Source organism: Aspergillus affinis, assembly GCF_023601865.1.
Source record: "Aspergillus affinis strain CMG 70 chromosome Unknown NODE_1_length_919884_cov_86_970707, whole genome shotgun sequence".
Taxonomy (NCBI): domain Eukaryota; kingdom Fungi; phylum Ascomycota; class Eurotiomycetes; order Eurotiales; family Aspergillaceae; genus Aspergillus; species Aspergillus affinis.
Genome location: NW_026515782.1, coordinates 179,469 through 204,279, shown reverse-complemented (window position 1 = coordinate 204,279; position 24,811 = coordinate 179,469). Strand labels below are relative to the sequence as shown.

The 24,811-nt window shown below is 55.4% G+C and overlaps 9 protein-coding genes across 9 annotated transcripts; 7 read left to right on the top strand and 2 right to left on the bottom strand.

Annotated features, from left to right (window-relative positions):
- Positions 1-300: 300 nt before the first annotated feature.
- Positions 301-2,245, top strand: hem14 (oxygen-dependent protoporphyrinogen oxidase; the record flags this gene model as incomplete). Its single annotated transcript, XM_053101304.1, has 3 exons — positions 301-645; positions 698-1,381; positions 1,448-2,245. The coding sequence occupies 3 exons, from the start codon at positions 301-303 to the stop codon at positions 2,243-2,245; spliced, it is 1,827 nt and encodes a 608-aa protein (XP_052961124.1).
- Positions 2,246-2,817: 572 nt separating this feature from the next.
- KD926_003980 (putative RNA binding protein Pym) lies at positions 2,818-3,453 on the bottom strand (the record flags this gene model as incomplete). Its single annotated transcript, XM_053101194.1, has 1 exon — positions 2,818-3,453. One exon carries the CDS (start codon positions 3,451-3,453, stop codon positions 2,818-2,820), a length of 636 nt encoding a protein of 211 aa, XP_052961123.1.
- Positions 3,454-3,793: 340 nt separating this feature from the next.
- Positions 3,794-4,329, top strand: KD926_003979 (cytochrome b-c1 complex subunit 9; the record flags this gene model as incomplete). Its single annotated transcript, XM_053101083.1, has 4 exons — positions 3,794-3,816; positions 3,989-4,054; positions 4,116-4,164; positions 4,267-4,329. 4 exons carry the CDS (start codon positions 3,794-3,796, stop codon positions 4,327-4,329), a joined length of 201 nt encoding a protein of 66 aa, XP_052961122.1.
- Positions 4,330-5,147: 818 nt separating this feature from the next.
- KD926_003978 (putative ubiquitin-protein ligase E3 component (UBR1)) lies at positions 5,148-11,703 on the top strand (the record flags this gene model as incomplete). The annotated part of the gene is made up of 2 exons (XM_053100972.1): positions 5,148-11,380; positions 11,436-11,703. The coding sequence occupies 2 exons, from the start codon at positions 5,148-5,150 to the stop codon at positions 11,701-11,703; spliced, it is 6,501 nt and encodes a 2,166-aa protein (XP_052961121.1).
- An 808-nt stretch (positions 11,704-12,511) lies between these two features.
- KD926_003977 (uncharacterized protein) lies at positions 12,512-14,431 on the top strand (the record flags this gene model as incomplete). The annotated part of the gene is made up of 2 exons (XM_053100863.1): positions 12,512-12,687; positions 12,835-14,431. The coding sequence occupies 2 exons, from the start codon at positions 12,512-12,514 to the stop codon at positions 14,429-14,431; spliced, it is 1,773 nt and encodes a 590-aa protein (XP_052961120.1).
- Positions 14,432-16,338: 1,907 nt separating this feature from the next.
- Positions 16,339-17,181, top strand: KD926_003976 (glycoside hydrolase family 128 protein; the record flags this gene model as incomplete). Its single annotated transcript, XM_053100753.1, has 1 exon — positions 16,339-17,181. The coding sequence occupies one exon, from the start codon at positions 16,339-16,341 to the stop codon at positions 17,179-17,181; it is 843 nt and encodes a 280-aa protein (XP_052961119.1).
- A 1,008-nt stretch (positions 17,182-18,189) lies between these two features.
- On the bottom strand, positions 18,190-20,103 carry KD926_003975 (WD40 repeat-like protein; the record flags this gene model as incomplete). Its single annotated transcript, XM_053100643.1, has 3 exons — positions 18,190-19,113; positions 19,188-19,351; positions 19,422-20,103. 3 exons carry the CDS (start codon positions 20,101-20,103, stop codon positions 18,190-18,192), a joined length of 1,770 nt encoding a protein of 589 aa, XP_052961118.1.
- A 258-nt stretch (positions 20,104-20,361) lies between these two features.
- On the top strand, positions 20,362-21,768 carry KD926_003974 (inositol phosphosphingolipid phospholipase; the record flags this gene model as incomplete). The annotated part of the gene is made up of 1 exon (XM_053100534.1): positions 20,362-21,768. The coding sequence occupies one exon, from the start codon at positions 20,362-20,364 to the stop codon at positions 21,766-21,768; it is 1,407 nt and encodes a 468-aa protein (XP_052961117.1).
- Positions 21,769-22,887: 1,119 nt separating this feature from the next.
- Positions 22,888-24,727, top strand: KD926_003973 (SGNH/GDSL hydrolase family protein; the record flags this gene model as incomplete). The annotated part of the gene is made up of 10 exons (XM_053100425.1): positions 22,888-23,089; positions 23,175-23,181; positions 23,264-23,300; positions 23,367-23,419; positions 23,477-23,597; positions 23,678-23,760; positions 23,816-23,909; positions 23,963-24,022; positions 24,077-24,313; positions 24,428-24,727. The coding sequence occupies 10 exons, from the start codon at positions 22,888-22,890 to the stop codon at positions 24,725-24,727; spliced, it is 1,194 nt and encodes a 397-aa protein (XP_052961116.1).
- Between the last annotated feature and the right edge of the window lie 84 nt (positions 24,728-24,811).

The window sequence follows — 24,811 nt, the reverse complement described above, 5'->3', positions numbered from 1 at the left end:
ATCATATTGGCTTGTAAATAGATGTGGGTATGACGAGATCTCGTTGCTGCTTCAAGTCACTACGATCGTTGGGATCCCGATTCACCATACCTAATGTTAAAAAAAAAAGTTATTTCATGGAGTGTAGACCTATGTGTGCTGTATACAAGGGGTCCAGTTAGTAGTATGTCGCATGAGCGGACAGCGGAGATTACATCACCTGACTGATATCATCATCCGCGAAATTGACCCTCGTCTTCGCTACCGTCTTCTTCTCCCTCGTATTTCTCTTCTCCTAATTTTCTCTTCCCAATTGCGGCAATGCGGTTGCCGCGTGCCTCGAGCCATGCGCTGAAGGGGTCACGACCACCATTGGCCCTCGCCCGCTATGGACAGAGACGGTCTTTACATACCCCAACGTACGATGCCGCGGTTGTCGGTGGTGGCATAACCGGACTTACCACGGCCTACCGACTTTCCAGGGATCCGAAATGCTCTAAAATCGCCCTGTACGAGAAGTCAAAGAATCTAGGAGGCTGGTTACAATCCGAGAAAATTCCTTTCAAGGATGGACATGTGGTTTTTGAATATGGCCCGCGGACCTTGAGGACTGCATTACCCAGCTGTCTCCCGCTCCTGGACCTGGTAGGAAGCCTCGCGCAACAGGTTCACTCCCACCAACAGCCAATGAGAGCTAACGAGCCCTTGTCTACTTTAGCTGGAAGAATTAGACTTACTCGGCGAAGTTCTAGTCACAAGCAAAACCTCCCCGGCCGCCCTCAATCGTTACATCTACTACCCCGATCATTTGGCTCGCGTGCCAGCGCCGGACCCTACCCGCGGGCCGCTCAACAACTTCATGTCCTTAGTATGGAGCTTGCTGCGCGAGCCCATGTTCGAGAGTGTTTTCTTGGGCGTCTTTAATGATGTACACGGTCCTGCCCCGCAAAAGCCCAAGGCCGACGAATCTGTCGGGGAATTCGTCTCGCGCCGATTAACGCCAGAATTGGCCGATAATCTGGTCTCGAGTATATTCCACGGCATCTACGCCGGTGACATTTATCGACTCAGCGCAGAGACACTGCTGGGTCAGTATCGTGAAAGAGAAGGTGAAATCCCTAGTGTAATACTTCGGTTGATGAACAACACGCGAACGAATCAAAAACTATGGCTCCTCGATGACCATCTGGCTATCGAAACCATTCTCCAGGAAAAGTCCATTCGCTATTTGAACGCTTTGGCGGTCTTAGCCCGCGGGGCCAGTGTTCTCACCCTACGAAACGGCCTCGGCCAGCTCACCGATGCGTTGTTGGCTGCATTGGCCAAATCGAATAAAGTCGACCTTTTGCCAGGGACAGAGGTCACGGCCATCAGCCGGAATGCAAACTCCTCGGATATAACAGTTAGTGTTGAACGACATTAGTCCCTTTCCCTGCCTAGTGCGCGCAACGATACTTATACGAACCAGATCAGTCACGGACAAGACGAGCGCCGCATGCACAACCGTGTAGTCTCCACGATCCCGGCTCCTCATCTCGCAAGGGCACTACGACAAAGCGGTGGAGAGGACAAGAAACTCCCGCACAATACGATTCAGGCCCTTGAGGAGCACAACTACGCCGTGACGGTTATGGTGGTGAACCTTTTCTACGAGAAGGAAGACTTGCTTCCGGTGAAAGGCTTTGGGTACCTGATCCCACGGTCAATCCCCTTCGAACAAAACCCAGAGAGGGCATTGGGGGTGATCTTCGGATCCGAGACCAGCGCTGACCAAGATACGGTGTCTGGAACCAAACTGACGGTGATGCTGGGCGGTCACTTGTGGGACGGCTGGGCGGAATCCGACTACCCGGACCATGATACCGCCGTCAAAATGGCCCGCACCTTGCTGGAAAGACATCTGGGTATCACCGACGCCCCGGCCATAAGCCGTAGCCGCCTGCACCGGGATGCTATTCCTCAGTACACCGTCGGTCATCCGGCCCGCATGGACAGGATTTCCGAGTCAGCTCGCGCAGATTTCAGCAACCGGTTGAGCCTTGCCGGAAGCTGGTACGGGGGTGTCGGGGTAGTCGACTGTATCCGACACGCATATTTGACGGCGGCATATGGGGTTAGCGCGAACAAGCTCCCGTCTGACGAGAGAAATAGACCCTGGAAGCTCTTCAACTACACGCAGTGGGAGCTGGAGGGGGGTATCGTCAAGTCGCCGGTCCGAATGGTCTGGAGCGAGCCCGAACAAAAAGGTTCAAAAATAAGCATTTAATACCATGTAAATATAGATTTCTGCATTGAGTTGATGTCTATGGAAAGGGGGCCGAGCCGAGCCTGTCTGGGCTACATACTCGACCATCTGCCATATCCACCAGATATTCCCCTATTCCCCTGTACTTGAAACCAGTTCAGACGTTTGCAAAAATAAGAACGGAAGATTTAACTAAATCGATCAGCTGGCAAGCTGTGAGAGATTACATCATCAATTCCCTTCGTAAATTTTCCATCACAATTCCTCATTCTGGGAGATGCTCAATCCAATCTGTAGCGGTAGGGCTCCCCTCGACAGTTTCAGGAAGGGCGGAAGAACATTGGTTGGGGGTGATGGATTGATGGGTCTGTTAAGTGGTTATTTGTGCAGAGGGACGATTGATCGTTCCTGAGGGTAATCGTCGTTCATTATTCATCATCCCATGGAGCATAATACCCGCCGCGAACAGCTGTCCTGAAGCATCGTCAGGTGTCGCAGCGAGTCCCGCCTGGCGATGCGGGGAGATCATCACGGTATCGCAGTTGGGTCTTAAACATAAAAGACCTTGTTACGACCATTTCAGTTCATGCATTTCAGGCCTTCTCACTCTCTTGGCCATCAGTCTTCTTGTCCCCGTTCGAGTCGAAGCCCAGCCCGTCCAGCTGACGAATGAGTTCCTGGATCTTGATGACCTTGTCGAACTGCTCAGGCAGCAAGTCCTCTCCTTGGTTCTTCTTGTCCCGCAAGTCGCGAGCCTGTCTTAACTTCTTCTTCAGGTTGCGCGCCTTCTTCTCCTTCTCGGCTTCGGGGTCCAGCGCTTCTTCCGTGGCTTTCGCGGCTCCGTTCGAGGGGGTCTTCTCCGCCGGAGCCCGCCAGTTCTCGATATCCTTCACATTCTTCGAGTCCGTCGAGGCGGGGCCATCCTGGGTGGTCTTGGCCTTCTTCTTGGCTTCCCGACGTTTCGCATTCTTGTTGCTCGAGGCGCTGGCGGCCTTGGTGTTGGGTTCCTCGGTGTTCAACGCTTCCGCTCCAGGCACTACCCCGGCCTTCCCACGATTCTTCCAGGCCTCGGCGGCACGGTTCTTGTAGAGCTCGACATCCTCGGGCGGACGGTAACCGGGACGCACACGAATTTCGCGACGTTTGGAGCCATCCGCACGCAAGGAGGAAGGGATGAATCGCTCGCCGGTCGCAGCGTCGGTGGTGATTCCGGAGTTCGTCGAAGCCATGAATAGATGAGTGAGTGAATTCTGAGATAAATGTAGAGACCGAGAGAGTGAAGAAGACAATAACACAAGGATTCCACCGTTCCAACCCCGTAGACCAGAGACGTGGGTGAGTGAATGAAGTTAATGTTATCAACTAATCGAACACAAATTGGCCGGGGGGGGATTTTCTTTTTTGGGAGGCTCTGCAGGGAGGAACCGGGCGGGCCAATCAGCGACCCGGTGATTCCCGGCAACTTCGAAACTTCAACTTCCTTTCCGTCGTCTCTCATCTCCTCTTCGCTCTCCTCACTCGCACCCTGCCTCGACTTCTCTCCCCCGCACTCCATCCACATCCATCACAATGGCCGGCGCCGTAAGTTCTTCGTCTGTCGTCTGCTTTGACTGTGAGAGGGTTCAATGGCTAACTGTAGCTCGTCTTCCGTTTAGATCGCTTCCGCTATCTACCAGCATGTCTCCCCCCTTTGAATCGCACCCTCGCCCAGGACGCTTAAATCGATCTCGTCTCGGCTAATACCATTTTGTCTGCTTTGTTTAGGGGCGTCATCCGCCGGAACGCGGTTTTCCTGACCACCATCTTCGCCAGTGCCTTTGCCTTCGAGATGTACGTGTGAACTCCCGGGGATAATTCTTATCGCGGCCACTGACCATACTTGCGACTACAGCGGCTTCGACTCGGCCTCGAACTCCATCTGGGATACTATCAACCGCGGCGTATGTGACCCATTGAGACACGACCTGGCCCCCATCTGACTCGACGCATAATTGCATGATTACATGATGAGCATATCACTAATTGGTTTTCCTGGTCTCTAGCGGCAATGGAAGGACATCAAGCACCGATACGTGGTTAAGGAGGAGGAGGAGGATGACGACTAAAGGAATGAATCGCGATTCAATGATTCCAAAGCACTTCATGTTGTTATAATACTTCGCCGGCGAGACCGGGCAGGGGGATGGGGACGGGGACTACTGAGTGTGAATGTATGAAATAGAGTTTTTGTGCCAAACCTGTAACCACACTGGAATATACCGAGCTGCTATCCTGAGTCAATTCACCGTATTCATCCGGTGCTGTACTCCGTAGAAAGGCCGTGAATCTTAACGTTCAGCGAAGCGGGAAGGTCGCGCCAAGCCATCGTCATCCCGAGACCGCCATCCACCACTTTACTTCCTCTTCTTCCCTTCACTCTGCGGTCAATTTGACCTTCCCATTTCCCTGACGTGTTGTGCAACCGCTGTCTTGGGTTGATTCATCCATCAGTCTGGAACTGAAAAGATTCATTACAATCGGATTCTGTGGTGGGTGCGTTCAGCCTTGCATGTTTGAACCCGCCAATCTTTCCCCCCACAGTGACATCGATTTCCTTTCTAATCATCGATAACTAAGCGTCAAACTGATAGTGAGCTAGATTTTTCCTCCCCTCTTCCGCCTCCTAGGTTATCCTTGATTATTGTACTTCTCCTCTTTGTTTCTTGTGATATTTTATCACTGGTCTCCGTGATTACTCTGGGAATTTCTTTGATCATCTCCCAAGGGTTCCTCCCAATCTCGGCCTCTCATCTCCCGCATTTCCCTCCGCTTCCGCCACATCGAGCCCCAATCTCTTTCGCCCAACTTCCCCTCCTTACGGCCATCGGGCTCGAAATATTTGGACAGCCGCATGGGTGTCGCTTCGTCACGGCAACAACGGTAAATGATGCTCACGGAATGTGAGAGGATCCTGGGTCAAGGCCTCCTGCGACTTCCGGCCAAGCATGGTTATCGCTATGGCCCCCAGGCGGAGAGAGACCTGCTAGAACTTCTTTTCCGCTCCCTGACCGGCCACGATGAGGATCGCCTTGGCGTATTATTCCCCGAAGGACTGCCCGCCGGTCCCTGGAGGCTGGCAGAGGCCCAGGGCGCCAAGGAAGGCGCTGAGTACACCGAGGCGGCGCGGGGCAAGCGGTGCGGCCATATCTTCCGGGCCGGCGAGGCTACCTACCGATGCGTCACCTGCGCCGCCGACGATACGTGCGTGCTTTGCAGTCGGTGCTTCGACTCCTCCGACCATACCGGCCACCAGTACCAGATCTCGCTGTCGTCGGGCAACTGCGGCTGCTGCGATTGCGGGGACGAGGAGGCCTGGCGGCTGCCGTTGTTCTGCGCCATCCATTCGGAAAATGACGATCAGAAGAAGGACAAGGCCCACGCGCAGTCGCATCTGCCGCGGGAGTGGGTGGACAATATCCGGCTGACCGTCTCGCGCGTGCTGGACTACTTCTGCGACGTGATCTCGTGCTCGCCGGAGCAGCTGCGCTTGCCAAAGACCATTGAAGGTATCCGGAAGGACGAAGAGGCGTCGCGGCTGCGGTCGGACTGGTACGGCGAAGGGGACCAGGCGCAGGAAGAGCCTGAGTTCGCGGTGGCCCTGTGGAACGACGAGAAGCATACGATCCGAGACGTCGCGCATCAGGTGAGCCGGGCGTGTCGACAGAACGACCGGTTTGGCGTGGACCGAGCCCACGAGACGAACGACATTGGACGCAGCGTGGTCAAATATTCCTCGAACCTCGAGCAATTGTTGAATGTCTCGAAGGTGATCGAGCAGATCAAGGTCACCGTCACCATTCGATCGTCTCGGGACACGTTCCGGGAGCAAATGTGCGGCACCATCGTGGAGTGGCTCGCCGACATTGCGGGATGTAGCGTTCTGGATGATAACGAGATCTTGCGCCACACTGTCTGTCATGAGTTGATGGGTTCCTGGCAACGGGGTAGCGGTGCTTATAACGCAGAGATCGGTCTTCGGGGCATCGATGACCATCAACGCTCGGAAAACGTGCCATTCCGGACAGTTATGCTCACCGTATCCCCTCAGGGCCAGGTGGTTTTGGCTACCGGTAATGATGATGATGATGATGATGATGACGACGATCTGGCAAACGGGGACGAACCGGATCCGAACGAGGTCGAGGGTGATGATGACGATGAGTTTATTGAACATGACGATGCTGACGACGAGGACGAGGAAATGGAGATCGATCTTAATCGCCTGCGGGAAGAGGTGGATGAGGATGAGGACATGGTGATGGGCAATGCCGACGATGTTCTCGACATTGGCCACCACATAATGGGCTTTGTGACCCAACGAACGCCCGCTCCCGATGATGAATCTCAACAGGAGCAGCAGGATGGGCAAGAGCGTGAGCAGGAACAGGACCAGGCACGGCATGAGCCGACCCAGCCGCCTCCGCAGAATGAGGAGAGCCAACAATCCACCTCGAACAATTCTGGGTCCGTTGACAACGATGAGGATACCGCGATGGAGTATATCCGCATTCCAAAGACGCCATCTGGAGTAGTCAAACCCTCGAAAGCCAGCACACCTAGCCACTGGCGAGTGCGACCTTCTGTTCCTCTCAAGGGCGATGCTGTGCCCCCGTACGAGGACCTGTGGCAACGGACGCGACTTGACTGGATGATTCTCTTTGACCTGAGGTTGTGGAAGAAGACGCGCACAGACCTTCGCGATCTTTACATCGGCACCGTGGTGAATGTTCCGGAGTTCAAGCGAATCATGGGGCTGCGCTTGTCTGCTCTCTACACGGCATTGGCGCAACTATACCTGATTGCCGACCGAGAACCGGACCACTCCATTGTCAATTTGTCGCTGCAGCTTCTCACGACGCCCTCTATCACCGAGGAGATCGTGCTCCGAGGAAACTTCTTAACCAAGGTCATGGCCATCCTGTATACCTTCCTCACGACGCGGCAGGTTGGTGAGCCATTCGACGTAAACCCCAATGCCACCTTGGCGTTCGATGCTGGTTCCGTGACGAATCGCCGTCTGTATCACTTCTTCCTCGACCTGCGGTACCTCCTTCAGTCAGAGTACGTGCAGGTCCGCGTGAGGACTGAGGATCAATATCTCGGTCAATTCTTGGATCTGGTCAAGCTGTCGCAGGGCATCTGCCCTAATGTCCGCGCCGTGGGAGAACACGTGGAGTACGAGACGGATGCTTGGATCAGTGCGTCGATTCTCATGCGCGAGATCAACCGACTCTGTCGTCAGTTCTGTGAAGCGTTCCGAAACCCCGAGGTGGATGGCGGCGCCAATCTCTTGCGGGCGATGAAGGTGGCTACAATCACCGCTGTGGCGCACTCTACAGGCGTCGAGCGCCAGCGCTTCGAACAGGCCGAGATAAAGGACTACGTCTCCTTCAAGACCCTGCCGCCTTTTGATTTCGAGGTTGATCAGAACCATATTCCCCGCTATCGCGTTGTATCCTTCGTTGTAGAACGGGGCTCTATTAGTTTCCACCATGCTCTGCATTATACTCTCTCCTGGCTACTTGAATGCGGACGTGGTATGAGCAGCGCCATGATGCGGGATGCCCTGTTTGAAGCTGCGAAGGTTGCCAATGACAAGTTCATCCACGATAGCACGCTTGGGCCGGAAGATCTTCTGCTTTCGATGTTTGACTACCCTCTCCGGGTGTGTGCGTGGTTGGCACAGATGAAGGCCGGTATGTGGGTGCGCAACGGCCTAAGCTTGCGCCATCAGATGTCGCAGTACCGTGGAGTCTCGTCCCGTGACTTTGCCTACTATCGCGATATCTTTCTGCTGCAAACCGCTCTGGTGACCTGTGACCCTAGCAGGGTGCTTGCATCCATTGCGGATCGATTTGGAATGGTGGATTGGATGACCAAGGACTACACCCCGCGCCCCGGTTACGAGGATACCCAGATTGTCGACGTGGCCGAGGAATTCGTACATCTGCTGGTGATTCTCTTGACCGATCGAAACTCGCTCACGGCCATCGACGACAGCGATCAGGCGATGCACCAAAACATCAGCCGCGATATTGCGCACGTGCTGTGTTTCAAGCCTCTCTCCTTTTCGGACCTGTCGACCCGCCTCAGTGACAAGCTCCTGGACTCGGATATGTTCCAGGACGTGCTGGAGGAGGTGGCGTCGTTCCGCCCGCCAGAGGGTCTCAACGACACGGGTACCTTCGAGCTCAAGCCCGAGTACCTTGACCTCATCGACCCGTACAGTGCCCACTGCACCAAGAACCAGCGCGACGAGGCAGAGAATATCTACAAGGAATGGGTGGCCAAGAAGTCCGGCAAGAAGGCAACCGACGTCGTGTTCGAGCCCAAACTCCGACCCATTACCTCGGGGGCCTTTTCGGACCTTCCTCGTTTCACCCGGACCTTGCTCTTTGCCCAGGTGGTCCACCACTGTCTGGAATACGTGATGTCCTCGAAGGATCGTACGCCCAAAATTCCCTCCACGCGCGTGGAAACCTTCCTGCAGGTGGTTCTTCACTTGATTCTCGCCGCTACGCTGGAAGACAACGCGGGCGATGACATGTCGGACGATTCGTCTTCTTTCGTGTCGCATGCTCTGACCAAGGCCCGAGAAACCCAAGCTGGCTACTTGACCATCATAGGTCTGCTCGAGAAGATCTCTATCATGGGCGAATTCTCTGCCTGTGGCGCCAAGATCCGGCATATCTTGAAGCGGCTGTGGCAGAAGCGGCCTGGGGCGTACGCGTCGGCCACTGCGTCTCTCAAGTTCCCCTTCGATCGGATCGAGACGAACTCCCCGGCTATCGATACCGACAATGAGAAGGAGACCAAGAAGAAGCAGGCCTTGGAGAGACAGGCACGGGTCATGGCTCAGTTCCAGCAGCAGCAACAGAACTTCCTGAACAGCCAAGGTGACATCGACTGGGGCGAGGAAGATTTCAGTGATCTGGAGTCGGAAACCGAGGCTGCTCCGGAGGCCAAACTCTGGAAATATCCCAGTGGAACCTGCATTCTGTGTCAAGAGGAATCCAGTGATTCTCGACTCTATGGCACATTCGCCCTGATTCAGGACAGCAGCATCATGAGGCAGACCGACATCCGGGATCCCGACTGGATTCGGGAGGTGCTGAAGACCCCGTCCAGCTTGGACAAGTCTGCTGAGGCTATCCGGCCGTTTGGAGTGGCTGGCGAGAACCGCACGACGGTGCGTCGACTGGACTCGACCGGTGGAGAGGTGATCAGCGAAAAGGTTGGGCTCAGCAAAGGTTTTAACGCGAAGAACACCCTTCGAGGTCCCGTTACCACTGGCTGTGGGCACATTATGCATTACTCCTGCTTCGAGGTCTACTATACGGCTACCCAGCGACGTCATACCCAGCAGATCGCACGAAACCACCCCGAGTGTCTGCAGTTGAAGGAGTTCGTCTGTCCCCTCTGCAAGGCCTTGGGCAATGCATTCCTTCCGATCACCTGGAAGGGCAAGGAAGAGTCTTATCCCGGCCCTCTCAGCACCACGTCATCCTTCGACGAGTTCATGGCCACCGAGGTCAAGACTATCCTTGCGCAGCCGCGGAACTACAACCTTCTCATGGACAATGGTAGCGGCAATGCCTCGACGAGCCAGCACCAGCCATATCAGGATATGTTCGTCGACTACCTCTCCAAGGCACTGGTGCCTCCGCTTGCCACCAAGGTAGACCAACTGATGAGTTCTTCTCTCCCATCTCCTACGTCTTACATTCCGCCGGCCAGGATGCCCATGCCTGGTATCTTCCCGACTCAGGATGAACTCCCTACCCCAAGCCCTCTTCAACATGTTTCCAGTCCCAGCGACAGTCCCATGTCGGAGCTTCTTCAGATCTACAAGCGGTTGAAGAAGACCCTGCGGCTGAACCACATCTACTCGACGTTCAGCCATTCGCCGGAGACTATCAATACGGACGACCTGGTTCATACAGACTCCTTGTTCCAGACCTTTGGCTTCAGCATTGCTGCGGCTGAGATTTCGCAGCGCGGCGTCGAGTCGGAACCGGGCGCGACTCTCCTCGACAAGATCCCCCAGCTTACGCTGACCCATCTCCGCGTTTTGGCCGAGACGGCGTTGTCCTACGCGGCCGTCGGATGCCTACACGATCGTACCAACCCCCACAGCCGCTCGATCGATGAGTTCCAGGAGATGCACCGCCACAAGATCTGCCAGCTGTTCGTCGGCCACCCTAGTTTGCAAGGCACGGCGCTTGTCGATGACGTCCGTGAGATCGAGCCTCTCCTTGGTATGGAGACGTTCGTCTTCTTGGCCGAGAGCTCGCTCTCGCTCCTGCCGGTCCTCAACATGGACGTCCGCCATCTGATCCAGATGTGCTACGTGGCTGAAATTGTCAAGGTGGTCGCGACCTATGCGTTGTGGCCCCTTGGATTGAAGGAGGAGCTGGCTTCGAACGGGGATGCGCATCACCTGCTGGACGCGGAGCTGTCCGATGAGCGGTACGAATCAACGCGGCATTTCTTCAACTCCGTCGTCTCTGAGCTTAAGTCGAACTCGGTCGGACGCGCCGAAGGGTCTTCGTTCCCTGCCGAGAGCGGCTACGTCAAGGACAGCGAGGATTCGGCAACTCCGGGTGTCGTGATTGCGCTGCGACGTCTCATCTCCAGCTACGCGCTGACCTTCCTCCGCAAGGCCGTCATCCTGCTGCACGTTCAACACGGCGTGGAGTTCCCCAGCACTGGCTTCGCCGACCTGGGTGCATCCGAGTTAGACCGTCTCACCAAGATGCTGCAGCTGCCGACCCTGGACGACATCTTTACGAGCGTGAACCCAGCTCGCACGAGCAGTCGTCCGTTCGACGGTATTATCTCGGGGTGGATCTTCCACTGGAACGCATCTCGATCGGGGATTCGCATCGGCGACCACAAGCTATGGCCCAGCCTGACGCATCCGGCCATCTACGAACTGGTCGGGTTGCCGAAGTATTTCGATAGCCTGATCGAAGAAGCCAACCGACGCCGTTGCCCCAAGTCCAAGAAGGAGCTGACCGATCCGAGTATCTGCTTGTTCTGCGGAGATATCTTCTGCTCGCAAGCCGTATGCTGTATGGAGAACAAGCTGGGCGGATGCAACCAGCACCTTCAGAAGTAGGTTTCTTTTATCCCGTTTACCCCAAGATCTTGTACTAATTTATCTCTGCAGATGCGGCAAGAACATTGGACTGTTCATCAACATCCGTAAATGCACCGTCCTTTACCTCCACAACCAGAATGGGTCCTGGCACTATGCCCCGTACCTGGACCGACACGGCGAAGTCGACCCGGGACTACGACGCAACCGCCAGTTGATCTTGAATCAGAAGCGATACGACCGACTCCTTCGCGACGTATGGCTCTCGCATGGAGTGCCCGCCACGATCAGTCGGAAGTTGGAAGCGGACATTAACAACGGAGGATGGGAGACGATTTAACACATCCATTCCTTCGGAGCAATAGTCGAGGAGGGAGAAGTAAAGGATGGAAAGGGATGGGTATAATGCATTAATCAGCTCCTCTATCTTATTTTTTTCTTTTTGTGTATCTTTTTCTTTTCTTTTTCTTATCTTTCTTTTTCTTTCTGCATGATTGTTCCATATTCATTTTTTCTGTTGATTGAGGGTGCATTGATGCCTTAACGGATGGGCCAAAAGCCATTGTGACGAGCTTGTTTGGGATTTTCTTTTCTGTTGGACGTTATACATAGCAATTAGAATGAAGGATTATGATTTCCAATTTATAGGAATCCACTGCATACTTCGGTCCGAAGTATCTAGTCAGGCAGTATGACCAAATGTATGGCTGATGTGTTTTTAGTAACACTTTTTGAAACCCAAATTCTTACCAGGCCCGGCTAGCTCAATCGGTAGAGCGTAAGTCTTGTGAGTTGCCCGTTAAACCGGCCCAAATGATCTTTCACTGACATCCCCCTCGCTATGTTACGAGTCGGAGGTCGTCCAGATGGTCCCTTAGGTATCTTAAGGCTGCGGGTCCCCGCGTTGGGCTGCTTATTTTTTTACTGGACGAGCACACGCAGCTCCCGCCTTTCCCTCCGCAACCGTTCGCGATCGAGGCGATCTTTCTTCCTTTTCTTTCTTTTCTTACTTCTTTCTTTTCTTACTTATGGAGTAGTTGCTGCGTGTCTCTCCGCCTCTCCTCTCCTTTCTTTCGTCTGTTATTCTGTCTTTCTAAACACAACCCGCGACCGAGAACGGGTTCTCTCTCCGTCTCTTTTCGTTCATCATGAACAACGAGCAATTCCGGCGTCTCCTGCTCGACAACGCCTCGAAATCCCAAAATCAGAAACAGTCCTCCCAATCGCCCAAGTCCCACGATTCATCGCGAGGACATGGAAATGCAACCCCCGCCGCTGCTTCCTCACTGGGATCTCGACTCAAGTCGAGTATTCCCATGACACCGTGAGTTCTCCTTCTCTAACCTGGTTTAGCCCAGCTCAGCCCAACTTAACTCCATTCCGCAACATGTCTATCGATCCATCTATCTACCCATCTGTCTACCTACCACTCGGAATCCACTTAATCTAACCCACACTCTTTCCTCTACAGTCGCACCGTCGGAAACATCGACTTTGCGCGCCAACTATCCGACTACCACCGCGAACAACACGCCCCACCCTCCAAACGATTCAAGTCCACCGCGGCCCCGAAAGGCACGAAGCTGCCCTCCGGCTATGAAGATCGAGCTGCGAAGCTCCGCGCCCTGGAGGAGGCGGGCGAGGGAGGAGGCAGCGGCGACGGTGATGGCGCCGAGGACGATGTCGAAAAGACGGATCTGGAGAAACGCGTCAAGGCGCTCGAGGAGATGGTGAAACTGGGACAGATCGATCAGGCGACGTTTGAGAAGCTACGCGGTGAAATGGGGGTTGGTGGGAACGTGGGGAGTACGCATATGGTGAAGGGGTTGGATTGGGCGTTGTTGAGGAGGGTGAGGGCCGGGGAGGATGTGAATGCGCAGGGAGAGGAGAAGAAGGACAGTGAAGAGGAAGAGAAGAAGGGGGAGGAGGATATGGACGAGGCGTTTGATCGGGTGTTAGAGGAGAAAGGGGAAGCGCTTCCCTCTGCGCCGAAAGAGACCGAGCCCAAGAAGAAAAAGGGGAATCTGGCCATGGTGCCTCCAGCGGCCCCGGCTCCGCTTCCCAAGACGCGTGACGAGATTCTAAGACAGTTGCGGGAGAGTCGAGAGCGCGCTCGCTCGACCGAGATGGCACCGCCACCGCCACCAGCACAACCGGCTGCGCCGGAGTCCGTGCTTGGAGCACGGTTCAAGAAGGTCGGGGATGATGCTACGAAGGTGGAGAAGAAACGATGGGTGGAACAGGATGAGAACGGTCGACGAAAGGAAATCCTACAGATTACGGATGCCCAGGGCAATACGAAGAGAAAGGTACGGTGGTTGGACAAGCCGGGCCAGTCGAACGGGGGACTGTTGGCGCCGGACAAGGATGCAAAGCCCCTAGGTATGGAGGTACCGGTGGAAATTGCGTCCAAGACTGCGGCCCCGGTCGAGGCGGAAGATGAGGACGACGATATTTTCGCAGGGGTTGGGGCCGATTACGATCCCCTGGGGGATCTGGGCGAGGGGGACAGCAGCTCCTCGGATTCTGAGGATGAGACCTCAGTGGATGACAAGACTGAGCAGAGGGCCAGTGCGGATGCGGATGCGAATGCGAATGCAGACAGAGACACAGCGCCGCCCGCCGTGGAACCCACGGAGAAACCGTCGCGCCCGCGCAATTACTTCTCGACGTCGACGAGCGACGAGCCCGAGCCCGTTGATCGATACAACCCTCTGATGAATGACCCGACGCTGGTGGCTGCGTTGAAGCGCGCTGCCGCATTGCGACAGGCCTCGCCGTCGAATGAAGCCGCGGAAGGGGGCGACGGCGAGGAGGGCGTCGACTCGGACACGCTCCTGCGGCGGAAAAAATTCCTGGAGGAAGCACGACGACGAGAAGCGCAGGATGCGATGGACATGGATCTCGGGTTTGGCAACAGTCGCATCGAAGACGAGGAGGACGAAGAGGGGCCGACGTACGATGAACAACGGGGCGGCAAGAAGAGGAAGCGAGGGCCAAAGAAGAAGAAGGGGAACAAGGATAGCGTGTCTGACGTTATGCAGGTGCTCGAGGGACGAAAGAAATAAACCGGCGGCCCGGTCTGCTAGGAATGGGGGTGATTCAATACCTGGAAATGGAAAATCTACGACATCTCGAACTATCGATCAATCAATCAAGGAAATGGACTGATCGTTACAGATCCGTTCCTGCGTCTTTTTCTCCCCCTTTCGCTTCTTGGGCCGATGTATGCACAGTGGCTGACTGCCAGCTGTTTCAGCGTCAGGCACCAGGATAGCAGGACAGGCTAGTCGCACTGCACTACTGTGTGTACGACGGATTCCGACATCCAACGAACTCCGACTCAGACACCTACGAAGGTTCCAGTCTCGACGCCACCGCCGGAAGCAAGCGGGTCTGGCGTGGCATCGCACTTGCAACGCAGGCTTGGGATAGGCCGGATGGTCTCGGGCGAGCATGTGGGCCCAGACCGCAGTCAACGTCAGCAGTCTCAGCAAATTCACACCGGATTCTCGAGAGGATGCTTGTATGGATTCTACTGTGTAGTTATGGAGTCTGTGGACTGATTCTTTCGAGTCCAGAATGGGGAGATGGAGAGACTACTAAGAGAAAGTGAGAGTGGATCGCGGACGGGGTGGGCCTGGAATGGGTTGAACAGTGCAGGTGGCAGCAACAGCCGAGTCCAGACTTTGCAGTCAGTGAGTTAAGTCTAGTCGCGCCGATGTAAAAATAACCCCCGGGAAAAATAATCTTCACAAAGGACTCATAAGTCAAGACTAGTGAAAGAGATTGAATCAGGAGGTGTTCCCCCAACATCACTCACTCCGTACTCCGTAAATAATTCAGAGCAGGAAATCTCCGAGATCTCCAGAAATAGATTTCTGGGGGGGACCAGGAGGACGCAAGTTAAGCAACGGAGAGAGAGAATGTAACTCTGCGCCAGTAAGCGCTCACGTCATCCTCTTCTGCAGCGTGAACGAATGAATCGTATGTGTTGGCGCTAAGCTGTTGGGCGCAGACAAGGAACTGATTGGAAGAAAAAGGCTGCAGCTGCTTCTCTAGAGAGCCTGGTTGGACCCGATCATCAGGGGCAGCAAATTCAATTCGAGTTCACGATCCCCTCTTGACTTTGTCTATTCTATCCGATTTATCTGAGGTGTCACTCACTCCTCACCGCCACGTACTGCGTAAAACAGGTACCTGAATATACATCTCCACCGCAGTGCAATTACCCGCCCAAGGATGTATCCCGAAGTACAGGTCCAACCCTAACGGAACCATGGATCGACGCATGGTCGACAGCACGAAATGATTGAAGAATGAGGACAAAGCGAGCAGCTGCACGAATGGGATTCTGGCCCCCTTCTAGTAAGTCCACGGATCGGCATCCCTCACGATCCATGGGTCTGGTCTTCTGCAGGTTTGTTCTACTCAGTTGTCGCCGTTCTGACTAGTCTCCTTTCCCAGGAACAAATCAAATCAAATAATTATTATAATTAAACAAAAGCAAAGGGAGAAAAAAAAATGAAAAACGAAAAATGAAACACGCCAGGAACTAAGAATTCTCCCAGACTAGCGACGCTAACCTGCCCAGTGCCCAGAGCCATAGCCATACTCCGTAGTAACTGGCCAGAACAAGCCCTAAACCGGGCCCCCTCCTCGACCCAAGGGAGTCTGGCTGGGATATACTTAAAGAACCCAAGGGAATCCCTCTCGCCTCTTTTTCCACCTGTTCTTCTCGGTCGAATCAGTCCTTCCTTCCTTTCCTTTTTGGCTTCTTTGCTGCATATCTGACCGTGCCGTGCATAGTCAACGTCATTCCTTTTATCCTTCCTCTCCCACACTATCCTTGACTACTGCTGCTAGTTAAGTCTATAGCTATTGGAGCCACTTTCCTTGAAGCACACAAAGACATCCATATATTATATTATTCCATCCTAGATCGAATACCCCTCCTCGACCAAAAGCAGAAAAAATGGTCTCCTTCACCCACCTCCTGACCGCCGGTCTCCTGGCCTCCTCCACGATGGCCATCCCCCACGGCCACACCCACGAACAGACGGTGCACCTGAAGCGCACGTCTCCCCGCGTCGCCACCCGCGACCTGTCCTCCAAGCGCGGTGCCGCCTACAACGAAGCCGGCATGGTCAACTCGCTCTCCTCCAGCGGCAAGATCGGCTGGGCCTACGACTGGAACATGTACTCGAACGGCGACCTGCCGGGCAACATCGAGTTCGTGCCCATGCTCTGGGGCAGCAAGATGTTCGAGGGCTGGTCCGTGGCGATCCAGACCGCGCTGGCCTCCGGGTCGTCGTACATCATGGGTTTCAACGAGCCCGACATGGGCGAGCAAGCGAACATGCTGCCCGGTGACGCCGCTGGCTACTACAACCAGTACATCTCGAACCTCAGCGGCCAGGCCAAGCTGGTCACCCCCGCCGTCACCAACGGCGTCGGCGAGAACCTCGGTCTCACCTGGATGCGCACCTTCCTGGAGTCGTGCCAGGAGTGCGGCATCAGCGTGCTGGCGGTGCACTGGTACGGCGAGAACGCGGACGACTTCAAGAGCTTCGTCAACGATGCCGTTGACCTCGCGAACGAGTTCAACCTCGAGAGTACCTGGGTGACGGAGTTTGCGCTCAGCCAGGACATGAACGCCGGTGCTGCGTCGCAGTCGAGTGCCGATTTCTTGAACACCGTGCTTCCCTGGATGGATGAGAATGATGCCGTCGGACGGTATGCCTACTTCATGTGCAAGGATGGGTTCTTGCTCGAAGGTGAGGGCTTGAGTATCAGTGGTCAGGCGTACACTGCGTAAGTTGGTGATCGCAACTGCTGCTGCTGTTGTTGTTTGGTTTTTTTTTTTTTTTTTTTTTTTCTTGTTTGAGTTAAATATACCTTTGGTTTGCAAGTTGGGGAGGACATTACATATCCTAGTTGTTTGTGGTTTATATTTATTTATCTTTTTCTAGTATATTTTCTTCTTTTTGATATCATCTTCTGGATATGAGTATATTATCTTCTATCTATTCTACATGCTTCCACCCTAATCTCCATCGTTTAATATTCATTTCCATTACCTCATTGTGCGAAAGAAGAAAAGAAAGAATGACATGAAGAAAGTGGATAATAATCACAAGAAAGATAGAAAAAAATCAAAGAAAACCCACACTACCGCTACCACATACACACAACACACCAAGACCCTAGAATCAATCTAGAACGCAAACTAAATCCAACATCCATTGCAATGACATTACAACCAAACCCCCGATAGACTCACTAGAGCCAGATCCGTCAATTCATCCAAAACCCCTCCCGTACTCCTGACTATCGGCTGAGATTCCACGGATCGTCTATCCGAAGATGCAACGGCATTGGTTGCGACGGGGGACCCGAGCCGGTTGATCCATGGATGGCCGTTGAATCGGTGACACATTTTTGTTTGTTCATAATGTCTAGTCTACTGTACTAATTTCTGAGAGCGGGGTTTGTTTCAGGAAATTTTGAGGTCCATTGAGTTCCATTGGCATGGATTTGAAACCCGTTTGTGGGTGCACATCACACTGGTTAGGGTAAAGTAGATATTGGAATTGGAATTAGGGTTTATTTTATATGATAGGCCTTATTTACTCTGGATATAGGGAGTAAGTAAGCCAGGAACCATAGCCATAACGCCTCTATGCCTCAATGAAGAGATTCATACTCGTACATACGCAATCCGTTCGATGTGTGCCCACCAACGCCGGTGCCCCATTAACTATACAATACCGTGGGCAGTGCCCTACAATGCCAGTTCAAATGCAAGATGATTATGCCCCGGCAGTTACCCGCCAGGAGTGTCCGCCTCGCCCATCTCCGTATCCTGCGGTTCTGCGTCCGAAGCGCCGGTCGGAGTGACTCCGTTGGTTAGGGCTTCGTTGACCACGGCTTCGGCCTCAGGCTCGCGTGCCGATGCCTCAGGTTCTATGTCGGCCTGAGGCTCTGGGTCGGCAGTGGCTTCTCCCGTCCCGTTTGGTTGTGGCTCTGCGCTTGCGCCTGCGTCCTTCTCTTGGCCCTTCTCTGGGTCCTCGTCTTCATCCTCGCGTTCTTCGTACACCCGCACCAACCCGTCAATACCGCAGCTGACCATCAACCGCTGCTCCCCGAGCGACGCCGTGTCCACCCCCAGCACCACCCCGGTGTGGCCCTCGATGCGCTGCAGGATCTTCTTGTTCACCACGTCCCAGCAGAGCACCGCGCCGTCCTCGCTGCCGCTGACCGCAAACGCCTCGGGCGGTGCGCCGGGGGCCCCGTACAGGCCAAAGCCCCCCGACAGGCTGTATTTCCGATTGCTGTGTCCCTGGTAGGTCTTGATGCAGCGTCCCTCCACGTAGTTCCACAGCCGCACGCAGTCGTCCAGCGTCCACGCCAGCACGTACTTGCCGTTGGGCGAGAATTTGACCGCCGTCACCGGCGGGTTGTCCTCGTGCACCAGCGTCCGCAGACACTGACCCGTCGCTGTGTCCCAGATACGGATCAACCCGTCCGTAGCGCACGAGGCTACCAGCGTCCCGTCCCACACCACGTCGATGCCGCCCACCGGGTCCGAATGCGCCGGCAGCGATCGCATCACGCTGGCCGACCGTACGTCCCAGAGAAACACCGCCTCGTCGTAGGAGCCGCTGGCCAGCATGTTGCCTTTGGGGGAGAATGCGATTTGGTATACGTAGTTGTGGTGGCCGACGAAGGGGATGGGATGCGCTTTGCCCTGGAGGATCCTCTACGTTAGCTATCGTCCGATGCGGCGTATAAATCAGTTCGGAGATAGAGACGAAAACGTACCGTCTGCACATTCCACAGACGAATGGTTTTGTCGTCCGAGCCCGATGCGATGGTCGCGCCGTCAGGCCCCCACGAGATCGTCGACACCCCCGCAAGATGGCCTTCAAAGGTATGGATCAGTCGGCCGCTCTGCGTATCCCAGACCTTGACCGCTCCGTCGGCACCTAAACATGACCGTCAGTTTCTGCGACACTTGCGCTCGTTCGCATAGATAAGATAGAAAGTATCACTCACCCCCACTGGCGATCATGGAGGCATCCGGAGAGAACTGCACCGCCGAGACTCCGCGGAGGTGACCCCGGAGTAAGAACTTCTGCTGGTAATTCAACTTGTCGGGCTTGGGAGGCGGCGGCGGCGGAGGTGGAGGGACGGGCGTGGGAGATCGATCTGAATATGGCTGTTCGGGCGCGGCGTCGGCGTCGTCCGCAGCCGCAGCTTCAGGCTCTTCAACGTCTGCGGGGATTTCCTCCACGTCTTCGATTTCCACGTATTCTACGTCCCCTTCCGCTCCGGCATCCTCATCCTCCGCCTCCCCCACTTCCTCGTCCTCCACCGCATCCTCCCTGTCGCCCTCGCCCTCGCCGTCATCCGGGTACTGCTCCGACGTCGGCTCCGCACTTACCTCCGAGGGCGACTTGCGACCGCGACCGCGCGAGCGCCAGTAATCTTCCGCATCCATGGTCAGTTCGTCCGGGCTCTCGGAGCCGCTGTAGCTGCGCGATCGCCGGTAGGGACGCTTGGGAGGCACGACTTTCTGGATAGACCAACTGGCGCGACGGCGCTCGGCCTCATCGTGTTCGGAGCCCGCAGCCAGCTCGTCGGACGAGGTATCGGTAGGCGACTTGATGAAGCCATTCGGCCGCACCGGAGACGGATCCAGACGACGGCGCTTCGATCGATGATTATATCCGTCCATGAAGAAGGCGGGTGGGTGAGAAACGACAAGACAGCAGAAGAAAGAAAGCCGGAAGAAGAGCAAAAGAATCAAGGAGTGGAGGAGCCCCCATTCTGCCGCCCTCTGGACCAATCCGCACGCGTTGGGAGCAGGCGGTGAGAAGCCATGATTTCATCTTCTCTCCTTCTCTTCCCCTCTATCGGTCTTCATCATTTTCAATCACACACAATCATGTCCTAATTCTCAAATCCCATTGATCTTCTTTCTTCATTTCTGATCATGTCGTCCACCACTCCCACCACCCCTCCCTCCGATATCCGCATTCTCACCCTCAACTGCTGGGGGCTGAAATATCTCGCCAAATACCGTCATGAGCGTCTTTCGGAGATCGGTCGCCAGCTGGCTCTGGCGGACCCTCCCCCGCAGATTGTAGGACTTCAGGAATGCTGGACGCAGCAGGACTACGAAAGCATTCGCGAGCAGACCCGTCACTTGCTTCCCTACGGCAAATTCTACTTCGGCGGCATCTGGGGCGCCGGCCTGGCCATCCTGTCGCGATGGCCCATCGAGGAGAGCAGCATGTTTGGATATCCGCTGAACGGCCGGCCGACGGCCTTCTTCCGCGGCGACTGGTACGTCGGGAAGGGCGTTGCCTGTGCGCGCGTGCGGTTTGGTCCGGGCGTGGAAGACGTCGCCGAGGTGTTCTGCACGCACCTCCACGCCCCCTACGAGCGAGAGCCCAACGACTCGTACATCTGTCACCGCACCGCCCAGGCGTGGGAGATCGCCAAGCTGATGCGCGGCGCCGCTGAGCGCGGTCACTTGATCATCGGTCTGGGTGATTTCAACATGCTGCCCTCCTCGTTCGCCCACCAGCTCATCTGCGCGCACAGCCCCGTCCGGGATGCCTGGCAGGTTCTGCACCCGGACTCCTCCGTCGGCGCCGCCATCGACCCCGTCGAACAGAAACGCAACAAACCCGTGCCCACGGCCGAGTTCAATATCCAGGAGAACGGCGCCACCTGCGACGGCAAGTTCAATACCTGGCGCTGGTCAGAGGCCGATCGCAAGCGGTTGGAGAAGGGCGAGGAGGTGACGGTGGACAAGGACAGCCCCGACCCGCGCGGCAAACGGCTGGACTATATCTTCGTGGGCGACGGCGGCTACGCGCCGGCGTTCCCGGCTCCGCGCTGGTCGGTCGAGTCGGTGCAGATGTCCATGATGGGGCGACACCCGCAGCTGCGCTGTTCCTTGAGCGACCACTTTGCGGTCGAGGCCGTCATTACCCGCGCGTCGTCCCGCCCTGCCAGCGCGAACACGTCGGAGCATCCGACCGTGACCCCGAACACGACGCTCTCCCCGGACACCTACGACCGCATCCTCGACATGATCCATAGCTACGGGCAGCGCGAGCGGTCCCAACGGTTCTGGCGAGTAGCGCATTTCGTGGCCTCGGTGGTGGTGTCCATCGGGTGTTTCATCGGCGTGTGGTGGACCGGCGATCACCTGCCCTACGTGGCGTTCATCCTGGTGGTCGTCAGCACGTTGAACTTCGGAGCAGGGATCTTGGACGGACTGATTGGCGGACTGTTCATGTCGAGCGAGATCCGCGCGTTGAAGGAATTTGAATGGGAGGTACGTAATGCGCGACGGTTGGTCGAGCCCGATCAGAAGCAGGAAACCTGATGGAAAATCGGGTCCTGACAGGGGGGACAGAGGATCTTCGGACATGTAATTACTATTCTGCCTATTCTTAGGCATCATTTTCTTTCTTCGATGTATCATACTAGACCTATGGCAGGCATACATACGGGCCTCTTAATGAACACGTGATGGCTTGAGATCTTACGGGTGGAAATACTAGTAAAAGAAGAAGAAAAGTGCATTCTAGAAGTAGTGGGACTATTTGAGGACTCTATGGACTATGGAGTATAAGAGTAATTTCTGCTGTTCCAGACTAATTCGAATACCCCTGTCGATGGAGAGTAGGCAACCGAGCCAAGACTTGAGACATGACAGGTAGCTCCGGAGATACTCTGTAGAGATGGCCACCCTGCAAGGCTGTCACCGCCGGACTCCCAAGGCGATCCCTGTGATCTCGACTGTTTCAGGAGAGACGAACGTCTCAAGTTGAACAGCCGCCAGCCCTATTCGCGCGGTTCCGCCTCTTTCCGCCCGTCCTTCCTGGCCTTTTTGGGTGATTTAGGGCTCCGTCGTCCGCCCCTTTTCCCAGTTTGGGGAGCGTACGTGCTGCTGATTGGCCGGCACTCCCTGCCTCCGGTCTTGGCACGCGTGCTGCGACCCCGCGTGGGTGTGCGACGGGCCAATCATAAGGGGAAAAAGAGTGGCCCCCAAGACCCTGGCGCAAAAAGGGGTTCAGATGGATCGGCCTGAGGCGACCGTTCTGTCCGGTTCCGGCATGTGTCGGTCGGGTCTGGGGAGAGTCCAGCGTCGCTCAGGTATGTCGGCTCTGGGGGAGACTCTGCCATAACGCAACGTAAAACCCACTCAATCACATTAACCTCGTATACTGATCACTGAATGAGTCTGGGCTATCAATAGATCAACGCTCGGCATGATCACGTCATCCAGGCAGTCCCACCAATAGGGACGCACGAACTCGGCCCTGCGCCCCCGCCAGGCCGCGGTGGAGCCTCAGGCCAACGACTCCCCCGGCTGGGAGCGCCACGACTTCGTTCAGCCCGGCGCCTTGCGATTTTAAAATCCCCCGGTCCGTTTCTTATTTCCACTTGTTCTTGTCCCTCCCTTCATGTGGTCCGGTTCTCCATCTTGCTTCCGGTGACAATGCGCTTCGCTCCTCTTCTCTGGTCTTTCGTCTCCTCCTCGCTGCTCGCCTCGGCCACCATCCTCGAGAATGGCCAGGAGAGACTGAACCCGTGGCCCGGCCAGGTCTCGAACGTCTCGCTCGACGACTCCTGGCGAAACTACGACGCCGGTGCCCCGGAGATTTCCTACAAGGGCCGCTGGGATAGCAAACACATCGGTTGTATGTGACCCTCCCGCCTGCCGTGTTCCCTCCCTGAACTTTCGGGATCTTGTGAACTGACCGTGTTCTGTCTTTTGTCTTTTAGGGTGGTCGTACGTCTCCCCGTTCCTTCGCGATTTCTGCGCTCTCGTGCCGCCTATTATCTTCGTTTCCGACGGTCACTAACTCGAGCAGAGCCCCTGGCATCAAAACCGAATTTACTGGTGACCGAGTAGGTCTTTCCGTCTCATGGACATCGCCTGGTCAGGGATCCCCGGATGAACTAACGTCGGTTTAGTTGGCCGTGAGCTTCGGTGAACACACGTCGGAGGGAGTTTTGGTGGCGTATCGGTAGGTTTCGCCGGATACGATGCAAATAACCTCCGATTAGCTAAGCTGGTGCAATAGTATCGGTTCCCTCGACTGGCTCTTCTCGAACGTGACCGCCGATACCACCTACCAATTTGTCTCGCCCGACACGGACGTGGGCGATAAGCCCGTTGGAGACCCCAAGATTTTCGAGCTGCGAGTCACCAACTGGGGCATTGGATAAGTCACCCTATTCTTTTCGTGGTATCGTTCCCTGCTGACCGTCCGTGTACAGCTCAGATCGCTGGTGTCTCTGTTGCCCATGATGCGCACCTCAACAAGGTTGAAAACTTCAAGCGCCGAGTTGAAATTATCGGTGGATCGTGAGTTTTGCCGGGTTTCGTCTGTTTGGTCATCATGTACTGACTTTCTGGAAAGGCTTGCCTCCGGACAATATGGCACTTACGAGACCCTCTCCTCGTGGGCCTGGCTTTACGGAGCTGGACTCGGGAATGCGGAGTTCGACATTACGGTTCGTATTTCCTTCTTGTACCATGTTACTCGATCTAACGAATTACCTATCAGGCTTACCCCGGAGCGTGTCTTGCGGACATGAAGTGCTATGGCGGCGGTGTTCACGGCATGGTACATACATCTTCCCTCCCGTTCTGTACCGCAGTCTCACTAACCCCGACCCAGCCCTGGTGGTGGCACCGTGCCTCTGACCCCGGTACCCGTGCTCGTGAAATGTACGACCACGATCCCGAAGAATTCGACGTCCGTCGCGACCAGGATGCCGATCTGGTCATCATCCAGATGGGTGGCAACGACCACCGTGCGCCCAACGAAATCTCGGGTCCCGATTTCTACCACGACTACATTCGTCTGATTGACGACATCCACGGAATCTGGCCCAAGGCTGTTGTAGTCGTCATGGTACGTTCTTCTTTTGGCTTTGATGACAATCCCTCATTCCCGATCTTCTCTCCCATTTTTTTCTCTATAAAACCGCACCGATCCTTCACAGCCATGCTAACGACTGAAAATCAGACCCAATGGGGCGTCTGGACCAAGACCGGAACCGAATACGTTCCCAACTCCGTCTACGAGTCCGAGATCAAGCGCGTCCACGACCACTACAAGGAGAAGGGCTTCGTGCACTGGTTCGACACCGCCGGTATCCTACAGCACAACGACATCAACCCCAAGAACCACCCCACAGATGTCGGCCACATCAAGCTGGCCAGCCACCTGCTGCAATGGACCCGGATGATCATGAGATGGCCCCTCGAGCCCATGGGCGAGGTCCAGCACGGTACCGAGTACTGGAACAACATGCAGCAGTACTAGACGCGAACTATCCATCCTAGACTCGATACCCGCCCATCTTTCATCTCACCCTCCCTCTTCTCATCCTTTGGAATAGGCTGTGCC